Source organism: Ranitomeya variabilis, chromosome 6 (genome assembly GCF_051348905.1).
Source record: "Ranitomeya variabilis isolate aRanVar5 chromosome 6, aRanVar5.hap1, whole genome shotgun sequence".
Taxonomy (NCBI): Eukaryota; Metazoa; Chordata; class Amphibia; order Anura; family Dendrobatidae; genus Ranitomeya; species Ranitomeya variabilis.
The window spans coordinates 19,445,096-19,466,201 of NC_135237.1; the positions used below are offsets into that span (position 1 = coordinate 19,445,096).

A 21,106-nucleotide genomic window follows, 5' to 3' on the forward strand; every position below is an offset into this window, starting at 1 on the left:
CTAGCAGAGGAAAAGACAGTCCTGGCTCACCTCTAGAGAAATTTTCCCAAAAGGCAGACAGAGGCCCCCACATATATTGGCGGTGATTTTAGATGAAATGACAAACGTAGTATGAAAATAGGTTTAGCAAAAATCGAGGTCCGCTTACTAGATAGCAAGAAGACAGAAAGGGCACTTTCATGGTCAGCAGAAAACCCTATCAAAACACCATCCAGAAATTACTTTAAGACTCTAGCATTAACTCATAACACCAGAGTGGCAATTTCCGCTCACAAGAGCTTTCCAGACACAGTAACGAAACAGCAGCTGTGAACAGGAACAAAATGCAAAAACACACAAGGACAAAAGTCCAACTTAGCTGGGAGTTGTCTAGTAGCAGGAACATGCACAGAAAGGCTTCTGATTACATTGTTGACCGGCATGAAACTGACAGAGGAGCAAGGTTATATAGCGACTCCCACATCCTGATAGGAGCAGGTGAACAGAGGGGATGATGCACACAAGTACAATTCCACAAGTGGCCACCGGGGGAGCCCAGAATCCAATTTCACAACAGGGTCGATAATGAGTAGTAGAATCGCTGCTTCCAACAGGGGGCGCTATACAGTTCTTGTCCTCTTCCTCTCTGAAGAGACATTTTGCATATTTAATTTCCCAGAAGAGCATGCAAGGCATTTAAGTCTCCTCATACTAGCATGTCAGACCTGGCATGTCACTCTCCACAAGGAAAAAAGTTACCTTTAGATCTCAATTCACAGGTAACATCTGTCTTCAATGAATACAGACTTTCCCATTACTGAGATAGGACATGACAGTTGGTGCCCATAAAGTTCTATGGAGAACTTGCAGCAAATTGTCTGTTTCTGCCTCTAGCTCCTCCTCTCTCCATAGAACTTCATAAGCACCAACTGTCCTCTCCTATCTCAGTAATGTAACATTCCGTCTTTACTGAATACAGATTTTACCGACAGATTGAGAATTTTGAGAGTGAAAAGGAGGAGAAAGAAGCAGATGTTATTTGAAAGATATATCACATTTCTTCTTTTTCTATGTATAATTGATTTATGAAATACAAATGAAATCGAATGTCATTGTTTATGAGCCTTACATCATACAGTAATTTGGAATATTACTAGAGTTTACTCCAAAAGGAGAAGACATCCAATTTTGGGTTCTTGGCCCTCGCCAGTGGGAAGGTACTAAGAAGGCCTTTGAGGGTAATGTTACTCCTCGTGGAGACTCGCAGGCCAGGGAGGGCACCATGGGAAAAGAGATATGCAAATTAGGAGGCAGTTATACTTTAATCAGGAGGAGAGTTAATTTGCATATCTTTTTTTCCCAGAGAGCATTGCTTGGCCTTTAAGTCTCCATGAGGGGAACCAGGACCCCCAGAGACCTACAGACGTTTGTACAAACTCCCTAGACTTGTAAATGTCTCTGTTTGTAGAATTGTCCGGGCAGAACTTTCCTCCAAGAAATGTCTCATGTTCGGCTGACTTTGAACATAAATGTTGCTCTTTCGGAGCCCAGTCCTGGCGCGCGCTTACGAGATGTTCTTCCTAATTAAGACAAATTCCATCTGATGCGCCTCTCTGTGTCTGCTGTGTGGAGAGCTTGTTTATTGGGGCAGAAGTTCTCCCGGCAGGCATCGTTCCAGCGGCATTTCGTGCCGAGCGGCTGTAACTCAACCATGCGATGGCTCCTTTGTGCTGGCCGAGAATGTTTACCAGGAAAATACTTGTCAAATTTATTCTCATTAACTCTTGTTACTGCTAATGAGCGGCGTTTTGTTCTCTGTTGTCACTCCGTTTCCAGGAGGGTTATCAATAAATAATAAAAACATTGCGTTATTGTGGTCTGCGAATGTGGCGGAGCTTCCTGCCGCGCCGTGGAGCCGAGAAACAAATCGTGACAATATGTTAGTCGGTAAATACAATAGAACATTGTATCATTAACACTGAGGAGATGTGGAAGGATCAGACAGAACATTAAAACCACAGGCAGGTGAAGTCACGAGTCCAAATTGTGCTGACTGGATCAGAACATCTCCGAAAGTTCACAGGATACCGAAATGGCAGGTCTTGTGGGGTGTTCCCCATATATGGCAGGTCTTTTGCGGTGTTTCCCACATACGGAAGGTCTTCGGGGGGTTCCCATTGTACAGCGGGTCTTGGGTGTTCCCAGTATACGGCAGGTCTTGTGGGGTGTTCCCGGCATACGGCAGGTCTTGTGCGGTATTCCCAGTATACAGCAGGTGTTGTGGGATGTTCCCAGTATACAGCAGGTGTTGTGGGATGTTCCCAGTATACAGCAGGTGTTGTGGGATGTTCCCAGTATACAGCAGGTGTTGTGGGGTGTTCCCAGTATGCGGCAGGTGTTGTGGGGTGTTCCCAGTATACAGCAGGTGTTGTGGGGTGTTCCCAGTATGCGGCAGGTCTTGGGGGTGTTCCCCATATACGGCAGGTCTTTTGAGGTGTTTCCCGCATACGGCAGGTCTTGGGGGTGTTCCCAGTATACAGTGGGTCTTGTGGAGTGGTCCCACTATACTGCAGTTCTTCTTGGGTGTTCCTAGTATACTGCAGGTCTTGTGAGGTGTTCCCAGTATACGGCAGGCCTTGTGGGATATTTACGGTATACGGCAGGTCTTGTGGGGTGTTCCCAGTATACAGCAGGTCTTGTAGGGTGTTCCCGGTATACGGCGGGTCTTGTGAGGTGTTCCCGGTATATGGCAGGTCTTGTGAGATGTTCCCGGTATACGGCAGGTCTTGTGGGGTGTTCCTGGTATATGGCAGGTTTTGTTGGGTGTTCCCAGTATACGGCAGGTCTTGTGGGGTGTTCCCAGTATACGGCAGGTCTTGTGGGGTGTTCCCAGTATACAGCAGGTCTTGTGGGGTGTTTCCAGTATATGGCAGGTCTTGTGGGGTGTTCCCAGTATACGGCAGGTCTTGTGGGGTTTTCCCAGTATACGGCAGGTTTTGTGGGGTGTTCCCAGTATACAGCGGGTCTTGTGGGGTGTTCCCAGTATACGGCGGGTCTTGTGGGGTGTTCCCAGTATACGGCAGGTCTTGTGGGGTGTTCCCAGTATACAGCAGGTTTTGTGGGGAGTTTCCTGCAGAACATCACAATCATGAAAACAGGAGTTATCCCTAGACAGTATCTAAACTTGGCGGAATCTATCAGTTTTATACAACTTTTTGCGTTAAAAAAGTGCAGAAATTGTCAAATTGAAGCCAAATTGTAAGTTTGATATCCACTGCAGGAAAGGGTTAAAAAGTGTCCCCGGTGTATCCAGTCTGTACCAGTGAGGTGTTTATTTGTGGCCTCCAAACCACAATGAATCCAGTGCGAGGATGAGACACAAAGTATCAGCGCAGGAAATCCGAGCGTCACATCGTGCATCCCCTTATAATAACACTGAGAATCTCTTCCGTTCTCTTTATCTCCAGAGATTCATCAGATTAGGAGAAACTAAACATCAGGAATAAAACATCTCGGCGTCCGGGATTTCTCTCTGATATTTTCTGTCTATGAATTAACCGACTTTTCCAGGATTAGAGTAAAAGGGTCTGCTTTTACTCCAGAAGTATCACCACCCTCGTCTGTAGGCCATTGTGGTATTGCATTTCATCACATAAACGGAGCTGCAGTACCAGACATGGCCACGGCCAAGAGTGGCACTGTATCTTCAACAAAAATACTTAAAAATTATGGTCAGCCCTTTCAATTAAATTATGAAATTTGAGAAACTAGGAAGCTGAGATATTAGGTGCGGTTTGTAGTCTAATTTGCTGTTTTCTGCTTTTTCTCTGACACAATGTATTTACCTTTAATCCCTATATCTCATTCCTAAATATCTTGACTTACAGACTCCCTGGAAGCTGACATATGGAGTGTTGTTGGCGGGGTATTGAACTCTGTGGGGTATTCGTGATCTTTTCTTCATATTAAAATGTCTAAGTATAACCAGCAAGGAAATTTGTGATTGTGATCTGTAGGAATGAGAGTGATTATTAGGCCGGCGGCGTCACACTACCGTAGAATACGAGAAAACATCGCAGAGCACTCGGCCCAGTGTTAATCTATGGGGCGGCTCACATCAGCGTTTATGTTCTCAGGTGTATTCGGCGTGTGTGTAACCGAGACTCGGCCGAGACTCGCCAATGCACCGGTGTCCTTAGAAAAGCCGGCAATTCATGTGCCACATACAGTAAAATCAGAGTGACAGGTTAGAACAGAATAGATATATACACATAGAGTATATAGATGTCAGTGACACACACATATACAGTATATAGGTATATTTATCACATACATAGATAGAAGAAAAGCCACAGCTGTAGCCGACAGGATAGAAGAGATGGATTACATACAGTAAATACACATAGAATAGGTAGATATAGATGTCAGTGACAGATACAATTAGTACAATGTGTGCAAATTACTGGACATGTATTTAATTAACCCCTTCTAGACGTAGCCCTTTTTGGTTTTTGCGCTTTTGCGTTTTCGTTTTTCGCTCCCCTCCTTCCCAGAGCCATAACTTTTTTATTTTTCCGTCAATATGGTCATGTGAGGGTTTATTTTTTGTAGGACGAGTTGTACTTTTGAATGACACCATTGGTTTTACCATGTCTTGAAAACAGGAAAAAATTCCAAGTATGGTGAAATTGCAAACAAAGTGCAATCACCCACTTGTTTTTTGTTTGGCTTTTTTGCTAGGTTCACTAAATGCTAAAACTGACCTGAAATTATGATTCTCCACATCATTACGAGTTCATAGACACCTAACATGACTAGGTTATTTTTTATCTAAGTGGTGAAAAAAAATTCCAAACTTTGCTTAAAAAAAAAAATAGCGCAATTTTCCGATACCCGTAGCGTTTCCATTTTTCATGATCTGGGGTCAGGTGAGGCCTTATTTTTTATATGCCAAGCTGACGTTTTTAATAATACCACTTTTGCGCAGATATGTTCTTTTGATCGCTCATTGTTGCATTTTAATGCAATGTTGCAGTGACCAAAAAAACATAATTCTGGCGTTTTCAATTTTTTTCTCGCTATGCCGTTTAGCGATCAGGTTAATCCCTTTTTTTATTGATAGATCGGGCGATTCTGAACATGGCGATACCAAATGTGTAGGTTTGATTTTTTTTTATTGTTTTATTTTGAATGGGGCGAAAGGGGGGTGATTTAAACTTTTATATTTTTTTTATTTTTTTCATATTTTTTAAAACATTTTTTTTTTACTTTTGGCATGCTTCAATAGCCTTCATGGGAGGCTAGAAGCTGGCATAGCCTGATCGTCTCTGCTACATAGGAGCGATCCTCAGATCGCTCCTATGTAGCTGAATTCCTGCATTGCTATGAGCGCCGACCACAGGGTGGCGCTCACAGCAATCTGGCATCAACAACCATAGAGGTCTTCAATAGACCTCTGGTTGTCATGCTGACACATCGCTGACCCCCTATCATGTGACGGGGGTCAGCGATGCGCGCATATCCGGCCTGATGGCCGGAAGCGATAGTTAAATGCCGCTGTCAGCATTTGACAGTGGCATTTAACTAGTTAATAGCGGCGGGTGGATCGCAATTCCACTTGCCGCTATTGCGCGCACATGTCAGCTGTTCAAACCACATCAAAGGGGGAGACACGACATGCACTGTACTAGTATGGCGCGTGTCGTGAAGGGGTTAATGAAAGACTATTTTTTGAAAAAAATGGCTTGGGCTCCCATGTAATTTTTTTAACCAGCAGAGGGAAAGCTGACCACTGGCGGCTGATGTTTATAGCCTGGGAAGGGGGTAATACCCATGGCGCTTCCTAGGCTATTAATATCAGCTCACAGCTGTATACTTACTTATAGCCTTTACTGGCTATTAAAGGGAACCTGTCACCCCCAAAATCGAAGGTGAGCTTAGCCTACTGGCATCAGGGGCTTATCTACAGCATTCTGTAATGCATTCTGTAATGCTGTAGATAAGCCCCCGATGTATCTTGAACGATGACAAAAAGAGGTTAGATTATACTCACCCAGGGGCGGTCCCGCTGCGGTCCGGTCCGATGGGCATCGCGGTCTGGTCCGGGGCCTCCCATCTTCTTACAATGACGTCCTCTTCTTGTCTTCATGCTGCGGCTCCGGTGCAGGCGTACTTATATTCCATGTTGAGGGCAGAGCAAAGTACTGCAGTGCGCAGGCGCTGGGCCTCTCTGACCTTTCCCGGTGCCTGCGCACTGCAGTACTTTGCTCTGCCCTCAACAGGGAGGATAAAGTACGCCTGCGCCGGAGCCGCGGCGTGAAGACCAGAAGAGGACATCATCGTCAGAAGATGGGAGGCCCCGGACCGGACCGCGACGCCCATCGTAACGGGACTGCCCCTGGCTGAGTATAATCTAACCTCTTTTTCTCATCTTTCAGGATACATCGGGGGCTTATCCACAGCATTACAGAATGCATTACAGAATGCTGTAGCTGAGCCCCTGATGCTGGTGGGCTTATCTCAACTTTGATTTTGGGGGTGACAGGTTCCCTATAAAATGGGGGAACCTAAAAAAAAATTGCGCAGGGTCCTCCTACAGTTAATAACCACAGATTTGCGCCAAGGTTAAACATTTTAGTATTAAATTATTGCCCTTAACATGCAGTTACCCCATCATAGTTACGGATGTGTAGGAAGCTTTGGTCTGGACTGTTGTTTGCAGGGTATCTTGTGGAATCCGTCTTGGCAATCAGTTCTTTGCCAATTAACCTGGAAATGTAAGATTGACTGCAGTTAACATCCGTGGCCACATACAGTCAAGGCCGAAAGTGTTGCCACCCTTGAAATTGTTCCAGAAAATTAAGTATTTTTCCCAGAAAATTCTTGGCACCATTTCAAAATTGTGGGTTAACAACTTTGTTTCAAGTATCGGATGCTCGTTCAAACTCACCTGTGGCAAGTAATAGGTGTGGGCAATATGAAAATCACGTGAAACCAGATAAAAAGGGGAGAAGTTGACTCAATCTTTGCATTGTGTGTCTCTGTGTGCCACACTAAGCATGGAGAACTGAAAAAGGAGAAGAGAACGGTCTGAGGACTTCAAAACCAAAATTGTTGAACAATATCAACAATCTCAAGGTTCAAATTCATTTGCAGAGATCTTGATGTTCTTTTTTTCACTGTGAGCAATATAATCAAGACATTTACAACCCATGGCACTGTAGGTAATCTCCCTGGACGTGGACGGCAGAGAAAAACCGCTGAAAGGTTGCAACGCAGGATAGTCCATATGGTGGATAAGCCGCCCCAGTCAAGATCCAAAGAAATTCAAGCTGTCCTGCAGTCTCAGGGTGCTTCAGTGTCAGAGTGAGCTATCTTTTGACCTGTGAATTAAATGAAACGCTATGGCAGGAGACCCAGGAGAAACCCACTGCTGACACAGAGACATAAAAAACCTACACTACAATTTGCCAAAATGTACGCGAGTAAGGCAAAATCCTTCTAGGACAGTTTCTTGTTGACAGATGAGACCAAGATAGAGCTTTTTGGTAAAGTACATTATTCTACTGTTTACCGAAAACAGAATGAGAAAAGAACACAGTACCTACAGTCAAATATGGTGGAGGTTCACCGTTTTTTTGGTTGTTTTGCTGCCTCTGCCACTGGGTGCCTTGACTGTGTGCAAAGCATCATAAAATCTCAATATTACCAAAGGATTTTGGGTCGCAATGTGGTGCCCAGTGTCAGAAAGCTGGGTTTGAGTCCTATGTGATGGGTCTTTCAGCAGGACAATGACCCCAAACATACTTCAAGAAGCCCCCAGAAATGGATAGAAACTAAGCGCAGGAGAGTCCTGAAGTTACAGCAATGAGTCCGGATCTAAATCCCATTGATCCCCTGTGGAGAGATCCTAAAATTGCTGTTGGGAGATGTCGCCTTCACATATGAGAGACCGGAGCAGTTTACAAAAGAAGAGTCCAACTTTCCAGCTGAGAGGTGTAAGAAGCTCGTGATGGTTATAGGAAGCGATTGATTACAGTTATTTATTCAATAGGGTGCAACTAAATATTAAGTTGAGGGCGCCAATAATTTTGTCCGGCCCATTTTGGGGTTTTTGTGTGAAATTATGTCCAATTTGCCTTTTGTCTCAGTTTTTTTTTGTGTTGTTCCAATAAACACAGGAAATAAATATTACTTAAACAGGAGAAATACGGAGTATAATGGTTAAAAGACTATTTTTTATTAAAGGACATAAGTTGTAAGAATATAAATAAAGAAAACAGACAGATGTAACAAACAAAAGTCATCTCCAAAACTGTAATATTCGCACACCATAAATAGGGGTAGAGTCAAGAGAGATTTTGATTGTGCTGACCACTGGAAAATCACATAATGGATAAGTAAGTAAATTAATGTCCCCAACGTTTCAATAGCATGCATAATGCGATGCCACAACTGGCCAGAATAGATATACACATATTATCAATACATTTTACTCTGTATTTAGAGTGGACACAATTTAATTATCAGATGATTCCATCCTCAACGCGCATTTCATTTGTGTGTAACAAAACATAAGGAATCGCAATGATTTTCAAGGAGAAATACTTAATTTTTGCCAACAATTTCAGCCATGACTGCATATCTTACATACAGGAAAGCTGAGCTATAAGGTACTGTTTGTTCACTCAGATTTATAGTGCCTTGCAAAAGTATTCGGCCCCCTGGGACTTTTCAACCTTTTCCCACATATCATGATTCAAACATAAAAATACCAAATGTACATTTTTGGTGAAGAATCAACAACAAGTGGAACACAATTGTGAAGCCGAACAAAATTTATTGGTTATTTTAAATTTTTGTGGAAAATCAAAAACTGAAAAGTGGAATATTATTCGGCCCCTGTAACTTAATACTTTGTTGCGCCACCTTTTGCTGCGATTACAAGTCTCTTGGGGTTTGTCTCTATCAGTTTTGTACATCGAGAGACTGAAATTCTCACCCATTCTTCCTTGGCAAACAGCTCGAGCTCAGTGAGGTTGATGGAGATCGTTTGTGAACAGCAGTTTTCAGCTCTTTCCACAGATTCTCCATTGGATTGAGGTCTGGACTATGACTTGGCCATTCTAACACCTGGATACGTTTATTTGTGAACCATTCCATTGTAGATTTTGCTTTATGTTTCATTGTCTTGTTGGAAGACAAATCTCCGTCCCAGTCTCAGGTCTTTTGCAGACTCCAACAGGTTTTCTTCAAGAATGGTCCTGTATTTGTCTCCATCCATCTTCCCATCAATTTTAACCATCTTCCCTGTCCCTGCTGAAGAAAAGCAGGCCCAAACCATGATGCTGCCACCACCATGTTTGACAGTGGGGATGGTGTGTTCAGGGTGATGAGCTGTGTTATCTGTGTACATATCGTTTGGTATTGTTGCCAAAAAGTTTGATTTTGGTTTCATCTGACCAGAGCACCTTCTTCCACATGTTTGGTGTCTCCCAGGTGGCTTGTTGCAAACTTTAAACAACACTTTTTATGGATATCTTTGAGAAATGGCTTTCTTCTTGCCACTCTTCCATAAAGGCCAGATATGTGCAGTCTACGACTGATTGTTGTCCTATGGACAGACTGTCCCACCTCAGCTGTAGATCTCTGCAGTTCATCCGGAGGGATCATGGGCCTCTTGGCTGCATCTCTGATCAGTCTTCTCCTTATTTGAGATGAAAGTTTAGAGGGACGGCCGGGTCTTGGTAGATCTGCAGTGGTATGATGCTCCTTCCACTTCAATATGATCGCTTGCACAGTGCTCCTTGGGATGTTTAAAGTTTTGGAAATCATTTTGTATCCAAATCCGGCTTTAATCTTCTCCACAACAGTATCACGGACCTGCCTGTTGTGTTCCTTGGTCTTCATGATGCTCTCTGTGCTTCAAACAGAACCCTGAGACGATCACAGAGCAGGTGCATTTATACGGAGACTTGATTACACACAGGTGGATTATATTTATCATCATTAGACATTTAGGACAACATTGGATCATTCAGAGATCCACAATGAACTTCTGCACTGAAAGTAAAGGGGCCGAATAATATTGCACGCCCCACTTTTCAGTTTTTGATTTTCAACAAAAATGTAAAATAACCAATAAATTTCATTGAACTTCACAATTGTGTTCCACTTGTTGTTGATTCTTCACCAAAAATTTACATTTGGTATCTTTATGTTTAAAGCCTGATATGTGGGAAAAGGTTGGAAAGTTCCAGGGAGCCGAATACTTTCACAAGGCACTATACATGGTTGTTTTTTTTCTGATTGAGAACTAAATAGCCCAATTATGCTTGAATTGGCCTAGTATTCCCTTCTTCCACAAGATTTGATCACTAGAGTCCAGGACGCTGACATATAAGGTGCTGTTTCCAGGGTGTTAGTTGTTCCTGTGTCTAGGTGTATGAAAATGCGGTCACTAGTCATTTTTTTCATTGCTTTTTGAAAATCAATTTATATACAGTGCCGAGGAGTCGCATCGGGAGCCTTAGGGCAATTCTGCCCTAAGGGTACGTTCACACAGGACTTTTTTGCTGCTTTTTTTTGCTGCTTTTTTTTGCTGCTTTTTTTAATGCTAATTTTCAGCTGCTTTTTACAGTACCAGTAAAGCCTATGAGATTTCAGAAATCTCATGCACACACGTTGGTTTTTTGTTTGATCATTTTTTTCTGCTTTGCTGCTTTTTTTGGACATAGGGCATGTCACTTCTTTCAGCGTTTTTGCTGCGTTTTTGCAGCGTTTTTTCACCCATTGACTTGAATGGGTGATGAAAAAAACGCTGCAAAAACGCTGAAAAAACGCATGTAGCATTATTTGCTGCGTTTTTTGTGCAGAAAATCATGGCCAGCAGGAAGGGATCTCACAGCCAAGAATTTAGGGGTGTGGTTAGTGAGGTGTGAGGAGCCATTGTGAGCCATTGTGAGGTGTGAAGAGCCATTGTGAGGTGTCCTGATTGTGATCTATTGTGAGGGAGTTCCTGGTAGTGAGGTGTGAAGATCTATTGTGAGCCATTGTGAGGTGTGAAGAGCCATTGTGAGGTGTCCTGATTGTGATCTATTGTGAGGGAGTTTCTGGTAGTGAGGTGTGAGGATCCATTGTGAGCCATTGTGAGGTGTGAAGAGCCATTGTGAGGTGTCCTGATTGTGATCTATTGTGAGGGAGTTCCTGGTAGTAAGGTGTGAAGAGCCATTGTGAGGTGTCCTAGCAGCTGAAAATTGGCATAAAAAAAGCAGCAAAAATCTGCAGCAAAAAAGTCCTGTGTGAACGTACCCAAAAAACGCACCAAAAACGCACCAAAAAAACGCACCTAAATTAGCATAAAAAAAAGCAGCAAAAAAAAGCAGCAAAAAAGTCCTGTGTGAACGTACCCTTAGGGCAGAATTATCTCCCCATCCCCCACCACCTGCCTTTTATACATGATAATAAACTTTATTTCATTTCTCCACTGTTATCGCAACGCAAGCAAAGCGGATTGGCATGAAAAGAAATTCAAATTTATGGCTACAGGAAGCGGCTGAGTATCAGAAAAATTGCTGCTTGCCCTTTACAGCTCGTGACATTTACCTATCAGTGGCAATGTGACGCTCGCTTGTGATATTGACAGTGGGTCGTCGTTGGCTCCTGACTGCATCAGAGCATATAATAAAGTGGTCACATCCAAAGCACAAAAGTGGTAAAAATTCAGGATCCTCACCAACGCGAAAGTGACTACAGAAAGCATCTCCGCCCACTGACTTCATGGAAATAAGCGTAATGCTTCATTTAGCCACTGGTGGCACTGCAGCCGAACAGAGCACTTACTGCTGCCTCTGCTGGTGATCGCAGGTGATCACGGACGTCTCTGTCCTCAGATTATAGCTGGGAGAAGAAGGAATTATTCACATTGGAAAAATCAGCAAGATTTATAGAACTGTCGCACAAAGGCGGATCTTATGCAAGGGGCATTTCTTGGAGGTATTGTGGACAAAGCTCTGTACTTCAGGCCGGGGCTTAAATGTCCCATAAATCAGAACTCAAGTGTCTCAACTAGTCATGAGAGTAAGTGTAAGGGGCTCATGTAATCATGAGATTAAGTGTAAGGGTCTCATCTAGTCATGGATTAAGTGTAAGGGTCTCATCTAGTCATGGATTAAGTGTAAGGGTCTCATCTAGTCATGGTTGTAAGGGGCTCATCTAGTCATGGGTGTAAGGGGCTCATCTAGTCATGGGTGTAAGGGGCTCATCTAGTCATGGGTGTAAGTGTAAGGGGCTCATCTAGTAATGGGTGTAAGGGGCTCATCTAGTCATGGGTGTAAGGGGCTCATCTAGTCATGGGTGTAAGTGTAAGGGGCTCATCTAGTCATGGTTGTAAGGGTCTCACCTAGTCATGGGTGTAAGGGGCTCATCTAGTCATGGGTGTAAGGGGCTCATCTAGTCATGGGTGTAAGAGGTTCATCTAGTCATGGATGTAAGGGTCTCACCTAGTCATGGGTGTAAGGGGCTCATCTAGTCATGGGTGTAAGGGGCTCATCTAGTCATGGGTGTAAGGGGCTCATCTAGTCATGGGTGTAAGGGGCTCATCTAGTCATGGGTGTAAGTGTAAGGGGCTCATCTAGTCATGGTTGTAAGGGTCTCACCTAGTCATGGGTGTAAGGGGCTCATCTAGTCATGGGTGTAAGGGGCTCATCTAGTCATGGGTGTAAGGGGCTCATCTAGTCATGGGTGTAAGGGGCTCATCTAGTCATGGGTGTAAGTGTAAGGGGCTCATCTAGTCATGGTTGTAAGGGTCTCACCTAGTCATGGGTGTAAGGGGCTCATCTAGTCATGGGTATAAGGGGCTCATCTAGTCATGGGTGTAAGGGGCTCATCTAGTCATGGGTGTAAGTGTAAGGGGCTCATCTAGTAATGGGTGTAAGGGTCTCACCTAGTCATGGGTGTAAGGGGCTCATCTAGTCATGGGTGTAAGTGTAAGGGTCTCATCTAGTCATGGTTGTAAGGGGCTCATCTAGTCATGGGTGTAAGGGGCTCATCTAGTCATGGGTGTAAGGGGCTCATCTAGTCATGGGTGTAAGTGTAAGGGGCTCATCTAGTCATGGTTGTAAGGGCTCATCTAATCATGGGTGTAAGGGGTTCATCTAGTCATGGGTGTAAGGGGTTCATCTAGTTATGGGAGTAAGGGGCTCATCTAGTTATGGGTGTAAGGGGCTCATCTAGTCATGGGTGTAAGGGGCTCATCTAGTCATGGGTGTAAGGGGCTCATCTAGTCATGGGTGTAAGGGGCTCATCTAGTCATGGGTGTAAGGGGTTCATCTAGTCATGGGTGTAAGGGGCTCATCTAGTCATGGGTGTAAGGGGCTCATCTAGTCATGGTTGTAAGGGGCTCATCTAGTCATGGATATAAGGGGCTCATCTAGTCATGGGTATATGGGTCTCATCTAGTCATGGGTATAAGGGGCTCATCTAGTCATGGATGTAAGGGCTCATCTAATCATGGGTGTAAGGGCTCATCTAGTCATGGGTGTAAGGGCTCATCTAGTCATGGGTATAAGGGGCTCATCTAGTCATGGGTATAAGGGGCTCATCTAGTCATGGATGTAAGGGGCTCATCTAGTCATGGTTGTAAGGGGCTCATCTAGTCATGGGTGTAAGGGGCTCATCTAGTCATGGATGTAAGGGGTTCATCTAGTCATGGGTGTAAGGGGCTCATCTAGTCATGGATATAAGGGGTTCATCTAGTCATGGGTGTAAGGGGCTCATCTAGTCATGGGTGTAAGGGGCTTATCTAGTCATGGGTGTAAGGGGCTCATCTAGTCATGGGTGTAAGAGGTTCATCTAGTCATGGGTATAAGGGGCTCATCTAGTCATGGGTGTAAGGGGCTCATCTAGTCATGGGTGTAAGGGGCTCATCTAGTCATGGGTGTAAGGGGCTCATCTAGTCATGGGTGTAAGGGGCTCATCTAGTCATGGGTGTAAGGGGCTTATCTAGTCATGGGTGTAAGAGGTTCATCTAGTCATGGGTGTAAGGGGCTCATCTAGTCATGGATATAAGGGGTTCATCTAGTCATGGGAGTAAGGGGCTCATCTAGTCATGGGTGTAAGGGGTTCATCTAGTCATGGGTGTAAGGGGCTCATCTAGTCATGGGTGTAAGGGGCTCATCTAGTCATGGGTGTAAGGGGCTCATCTAGTCATGGGTGTAAGGGCTCATCTAGTCATGGGTGTAAGGGCTCATCTAGTCATGGGTGTAATCTTTAGATGTGTCTGGAGACCGAGTCAGATGCCATTTATTCTATTTACCAGTAGGATGGTTTTAATTAGGTAAAGTCCTTTCACTCTGAGTCGTCTTGGAGCATAAAACCAATTGAAGTGCAAAGGGAGGACGTAAATCAATTTGCATTTCCCATTTAATATCTGCCGAGGACATTAACAACCGGAGTGCGGTGACGAAAGCTGCAGCGTCAGCCGGGACGAGCATCCAGAAATCAAATGTCTGAGATTGTTTAGTATAAATTACTGTAAGGGTGATTCATCTGGGAAATCATGTTCCCTTAGAAGCCTCTCCCCGCAGTGCAGCTCCTTCTCCGCAGTTCGTTTACAGCAGGTACCTCATCACGTCACTGCTGTAATAATAACCAGCTTATGCTGCGCTGCAGTGTAAAGCATGGGGAGCAGCAGACATCTGAGCCTAGAAGTAGATTTCAGGTACCTTAGACTACAGTTATATCATATCTTATACCTCTCACATCCAGAGCTGCAGCCATGTTTCTAATGTATCATCATGGCAAGCACATCCAGAGCTGTATTCACAATTCTACTGTTACTTTGTGCCTTATGCAAAAGCCACTTCCAGAGCTGCAGTAATATTTTTTACTGTTATATCATTTCTTGTACTACAGTTACTCCCAGAGCTGCATTCACAATTCTGCCGTTACTTTAATCACATCCAACTATTATCTTTCCTTGTGCTTTAGTTAAATCCAGAGCTGCATTCACAATTCTGCTGTCACATCATGTCTTCTACTTTAATGACATCCAGAGCTGCATTCACTCTTCTATTATATCATTCCTTCCATTCCATCTATTGAGTTGTGTATCTAAGCCTCACGTGTGTGATACTTCCTATACTCATCATCTGCTGTCGCTCATGGGAGCGCAGCTCCTGAGGGTCTGGAAATAATTAGAAGAGGCCTGAGTGGAAGGGCAGTAATGGCTAATTAATATCCGTGTGTCTTCCAGGAGACTGGCGAAGTCGACTCTTCTCCTAATCCCGCTGTTCGGAATCCACTACATCGTGTTCGCCTTCTTCCCGGACAATTACAAGATGGAGGTCAAGATGGTCTTTGAGCTCATTCTTGGCTCCTTCCAGGTAAAAATTAAGACATTTGCGCATTGCACTCGATGGCGAAATCGCCGAATCATTAAACATTCTGCAAGTTTGGAAGTTCTTCTCTACCCATGAGATAGGGGACAACTTCCCAATCGCTGGGGGCCCAACTGATCCTGATTATGGGGACTTTGTGTGAACGGAGCAGTGATCGATGGTGCACACCTTGGATCCATTCGCTCCTATGGGAGTGCAGAAGACCATCTGAATTCTGCTCTTGGCTATATCTGGAGGTCCCATTAAGATTCATCGGCCACTGCTCCGCTCACACAGGGGTCTTCAGATCCCCAGTTCTCGTACTTGTTGGAGGACCCATCGGTTGAACCATGAGCCATTGTGAAGTTATCCCCTATACCATGGATACGGGATTACTTCCAATCTTGACAATATTCCTTTAAGAGCTAAACCCCATCAATTCTCAGCCTTGACAATTTTATTAGACAGAAGAGAGGAAAACTTTTTCATTTGTGATGTCAATACAGTGTCACACTGTGACGGTCTTCGGTAAGGAAGGGGAGCCTCAAACTGGTTCTGGAACTATCCTTGTCCCGGGGGTACTCTTGAAGGTAGAGAGGCCTGAGTCTCCGATCTTACTATGCTCCTGTTAAATCCTAATCTGTCCCCTCCCCCACCCCTGAGGTCTGGGACAGAAATGTGAGGTAAAAGAGGGATAACAGAAAAGCTCTATCATATAAAAGCTGTTGTGGATTCTGTTTGTGGGCTCCCTCTGGTGGGTGGTTACTGCTGGTACTGGGTGACTTTGGTGGGTTGCGGCCTTTGGTTTCCACCTGTCCATCAGAGGCTGGGTGTTTCCTATTTTACCTGGCCTTTCTGTCATTCCCTAGCCGGCTATCAATGTATTCAGATGTGCTCTGTTTGGTTCCTGCCTACCTGCTCCCAGATCTTTCAGGATAAGCTAAGTGCTGATTTTCAGTTGTTGGTTTTTTTGTCCAGCTTGCTTATTATGTCTCTATGCTAGCTGGTAGCTCTAGTGGACTGAGGTTCTCCCCATGTGCCATGAGTTGGCACATGGGTTCTTGTAATCTCAGGATGGTTTTTTGATTAGGGTTTTTTGCTGACCGCTCAGACCCCTTTTGTATCGTTCTGCTTTCTAGTTTACAGCGGGCCTCAATTTGCTGAACCTATATATATCATCTCTATGTGTGTGCCTTCCTCTCATTTCACCGTCAATACATGTGGGGGGCAACTATACCTTTGGGGTTCATTCCTCTGGAGGCAAGTGAGGTCTTTATTTTCTCTGCAGTACTAGTTAGCTCTTAGGCTGGTGCGTGGCGTCTAGAACCAACGTAGGCACGCTCCCTGGCTATCTCTAGTTGCGTTTGTCAGGCGTAGGGCAGCGGTCAGCCCAGGTTCCATCACCCTAGAGCTCGTCCGATATTTTGTATTACTTTGCTTGTCCCTTGTTATCCCTAGCCATTGGGATTCATGACAGTATAGCCGGCCCACAAAGTGTTAATTGTTTGGGCTGAAGCAGGAGAAAAAGAAGTGTTTAAGGGAAATTTATTTATTTATTTATTTATTTATTTTTTTCCTTCAGAGTTTTGCTGCCTAGCCCTTAATTGCTGTCTAGCTGCTTCTTACCTCCTCTTAACCCTTGAATGGCTCTGATATTAGCTGTTTAACATGGATGTCCAGAGTTTGGCTTCCAGCCTGAGTAATCTCGCGGCAAAAGTTCAAAACATACAGGATTTTGTTGTTCACACTCCCATGTCTGAACCTAGAATTTCTACTCCAGAGTTCTTTTCTGGAGATAGATCTACCTTCCTGAATTTCAGGAACAATTGTAAATTGTTTCTTTCTTTAAAATCTCGCTCCTCTGGAGACCCTGCTCAACAGGTCAAGATTGTAATATCTTTCCTGCGAGGCGACCCTCAGAATTGCCTAAGTTCATTTTGTCTGTGACTCTGATTTTTTCACTGTCTTCCATTTCCGTCGATGCCTATGTGGATTCGGGCGCTGCCCTGAGTCTTATGGATTGGTCATTTGCTAAACGCTGCGGTTTTAGTCTGGAACCTCTGGAAGTTCCTATTCCTCTGAAGGGAATTGACTCTGCACCATTGGCTATGAATAAACCGCAGTATTGGACACAAGTGACCATGCGCATGACTCCCGTTCATCAGGAGGTGATTCGCTTCCTTGTACTTTATAATTTACATGATGTACTAGTGCTTGGTCTGCCATGGTTACAAACTCATAATCCTGTCCTGGACTGGAAAACAATGTCTGTGTTAAGCTGGGGATGTCAGGGGGTTCATGATGATGCACCTCCGATTTCTATCGCTTCATCTACTCCTTCTGAGATCCCTGCGTTTTTGTCTGACTATAGGGATGTTTTTGAGGAGCCTAAGCTCAATTCGCTCCCTCCGCATAGAGATTGTGACTGTGCTATAGAATTGATTCCTGGCAGTAAGTTCCCTAAGGGTCGTTTATTTAATCTGTCACTGCCAGAGCATACTGCTATGCGGAATTATATTAAGGAGTCCTTGGAAAAGGGACATATTCGTCCATCTTCGTCCCCTCTGGGAGCAGGTTTTTTTTTCGTGGCAAAAAAAGATGGTTCCCTGAGGCCTTGTATAGATTATCGCCTTCTGAATAAGATTACAGTCAAGTATCAGTATCCATTGCCATTATTGACTGATTTGTTTGCTCGCATTAAGGGGGCTAGGTGGTTCACTAAGATAGATCTTCGCGGTGCGTATAATGTGGTGCGGATAAAACAGGGTGATGAGTGGAAAACCGCATTTAATACGCCTGAGGGCCATTTTGAGTATTTGGTAATGCCTTTTGGACTCTCCAATGCTCCGTCAGTCTTTCAGTCCTTTATGCACAATATTTTCCGTGAATATCTGGATAAGTTTATGATTGTGTATTTGGATGATATTTTGGTGTTTTCTGATGACTGGGAGTCTCATGTTCTACAGGTCAGGAAGGTGTTTCAGGTTCTGCGGGCCAATTCTCTGTTTGTGAAGGGCTCAAAGTGTCTCTTCGGAGTCCAGAAGATTTCTTTTTTGGGGTACATTTTTTCTCCTTCTACTATTGAGATGGATCCCGTCAAGGTTCAGGCGATTTGTGACTGGACACAACCTACATCTGTTAAGAGCCTTCAGAAGTTCTTGGGGTTTGCTAATTTTTATCGTCGGTTCATTGCTAATTTTTCCAGTATTGTTAAACCTTTGACTGATTTGACTAAAAAGGGTGCTGATGTTGCTGATTGGTCTCCTGCGGCCGTGGAGGCCTTTCAGGAACTTAAGCGCCGGTTTTCTTCTGCTCCTGTGTTGTGTCAACCAGATGTTTCACTTCCTTTTCAGGTTGAGGTTGATGCTTCCGAGATTGTCACAGAGAAGTTCTAATGGCTCGGTGATGAAGCCATGTGCATTCTTCTCTAGAAAATTCTCGCCCGCCGAGCGCAATTATGATGTGGGTAATCGGGAGCTTTTGGCCATGAAGTGGGCATTTGAGGAGTGGCGTCATTGGCTTGAGGGTGCTAAACATCGTGTGGTGGTCTTGACTGATCACAAGAATCTCATTTACCTTGAGTCTGCCAGGCGTTTGAATCCTAGACAGGCTCGTTGGTCGTTGTTTTTTTCTCGTTTCAATTTTGTGGTTTCATACCTGCCAGGTTCAAAGAATGTGAAGGCAGATGCTCTTTCCAGGAGTTTTGTGCCTGACTCTCCTGGAGACTCTGGGCCTACTGGTATCCTTAGGGATGGGGTAATATTGTCCGCCGTATCCCCAGACTTGCGACGTGCATTGCAGGAGTTTCAGGTGGATAAAACGGATCGTTGTCCACCAGAAAGACTGTTTGTTCCGGATGATTGGACCAGTAGAGTCATCTCCGAGGTCCATTCTTCTGTGTTGGCTGGTCATCCTGGAATATTTGGTACTAGAGACTTGGTGGCCAGGTCTTTTTGGTGGCCTTCCTTGTCTAGGGATGTGCATACCTTTGTGCAGTCTTGTGAAGTGTGTGCTCGAGCTAAGCCTTGCTGTTCTCGGGCCAGTGGGTTGTTGTTATCCTTGCCCATCCCGAAGAGGCCTTGGACGCACATTTCCATGGATTTTATTTCTGATCTCCCGGTTTCACAGAAAATGTCCGTTATCTGGGTTGTGTGTGACCGCTTTTCTAAGATGGTTCATTTGGTGCCCTTGCCTAAGTTGCCTTCCTCCTCTGAGTTGGTCCCTTTATTTTTTCAGAACGTGGTTCGTTTGCATGGGATTCCGGAGAATATCGTTTCTGACAGGGGATCCCAGTTTGTGTCTAGATTTTGGCGGACGTTTTGTGCCAAGATGGGCATTGATTTGTCTTTCTCGTCTGCATTCCATCCTCAGACGAATGGCCAGACGGAGCGAACTAATCAGACCTTGGAAACTTATTTGAGGTGTTTTGTTTCTGCTGATCAAGATGACTGGGTTGCGTTTTTGCCACTGGCCGAATTTGCTCTTAATAATCGGGCTAGTTCTGCCACGTTGGTCTCTCCTTTTTTTTGTAATTCGGGGTTTCATCCTCGTTTTTCCTCCGGTCAGGTGGAGTCTTCGGATTGTCCTGGAGTGGACGTGGTGGTGGACAGGCTGCATCAGATTTGGAACCAGGTGGTGGACAATTTGAAGTTATCTCAGGAGAAGACTCAGCAGTTTGCTAATCGCCGTCGCCGCGTGGGTCCCCGACTTCTTGTTGGGGATTTGGTGTGGTTGTCTTCTCGTTTTGTCCCTATGAAGGTCTCTTCTCCTAAGTTCAAGCCTCGGTTCATCGGTCCTTATAGGATCTCGGAGATTCTTAACCCTGTATCTTTTCGTTTGGATCTCCCAGCATCGTTTGCTATTCATAATGTGTTCCATCGGTCGTTGTTGCGGAGGTATGAGGTGCCCGTTGTTCCTTCGGTTGAGCCTCCTGCTCCGGTGCTGGTGGAGGGAGAATTGGAGTATGTTGTTGAGAAGATCTTGGATTCTCGTGTTTCCAGACGCAAACTCCAGTATTTGGTTAAGTGGAAGGGTTATGGTCAGGAGGATAATTCCTGGGTGGTCGCCTCCGATGTTCATGCGACTGATTTGGTCCGCGCCTTCCATAGAGCTCACCCTGATCGCCCTGGGGGTTCTCGTGAGGGTTCGGTGACCCCTCCTCAAGGGGGGGGCACTGTTGTGGATTCTGTTTGTGGGCTCCCTCTGGTGGTTACTGCTGGTACTGGGTGACTTTGGTGGGTTGCGGCCTTTGGTTTCCACCTGTCCATCAGAGGCTGGGTGTTTCCTATTTTACCTGGCCTTTCTGTCATTCCCTTGCCGGCTATCAATGTATTCAGATGTGCTCTGTTTGGTTCCTGCCTACCTGCTCCCAGATCTTTCAGGATAAGCTAAGTGCTGATTTTCAGTTGTTGTTTTTTTTGTCCAGCTTGCTTATTATGTCTCTATGCTAGCTGGTAGCTCTAGTGGACTGAGGTTCTCCCCATGTGCCATGAGTTGGCACATGGGTTCTTGTAATCTCAGGATGGTTTTTTGATTAGGGTTTTTTGCTGACCGCTCAGACCCCTTTTGTATCGTTCTGCTTTCTAGTTTACAGCGGGCCTCAATTTGCTGAACCTATATATATCATCTCTATGTGTGTGCCTTCCTCTCATTTCACCGTCAATACATGTGGGGGGCAACTATACCTTTTGGGGTTCATTCCTCTGGAGGCAAGTGAGGTCTTTATTTTCTCTGCAGTACTAGTTAGCTCT

The 21,106-nt window shown here is 44.7% G+C and overlaps 1 protein-coding gene across 2 annotated transcripts in view; it reads left to right on the forward strand.

Annotated features, from left to right (window-relative positions):
* LOC143781395 (vasoactive intestinal polypeptide receptor-like) overlaps positions 1–21,106 on the forward strand; it is a 236,175-nt gene that overhangs the window by 205,216 nt on the left and 9,853 nt on the right. For both annotated transcript variants that reach the window (XM_077267989.1, XM_077267988.1), the window contains exon 11: positions 15,233–15,362. In XM_077267989.1, the coding sequence (XP_077124104.1) occupies positions 15,233–15,362 (130 nt within the window). The remainder of the gene's footprint in view (positions 1–15,232; positions 15,363–21,106) is intronic.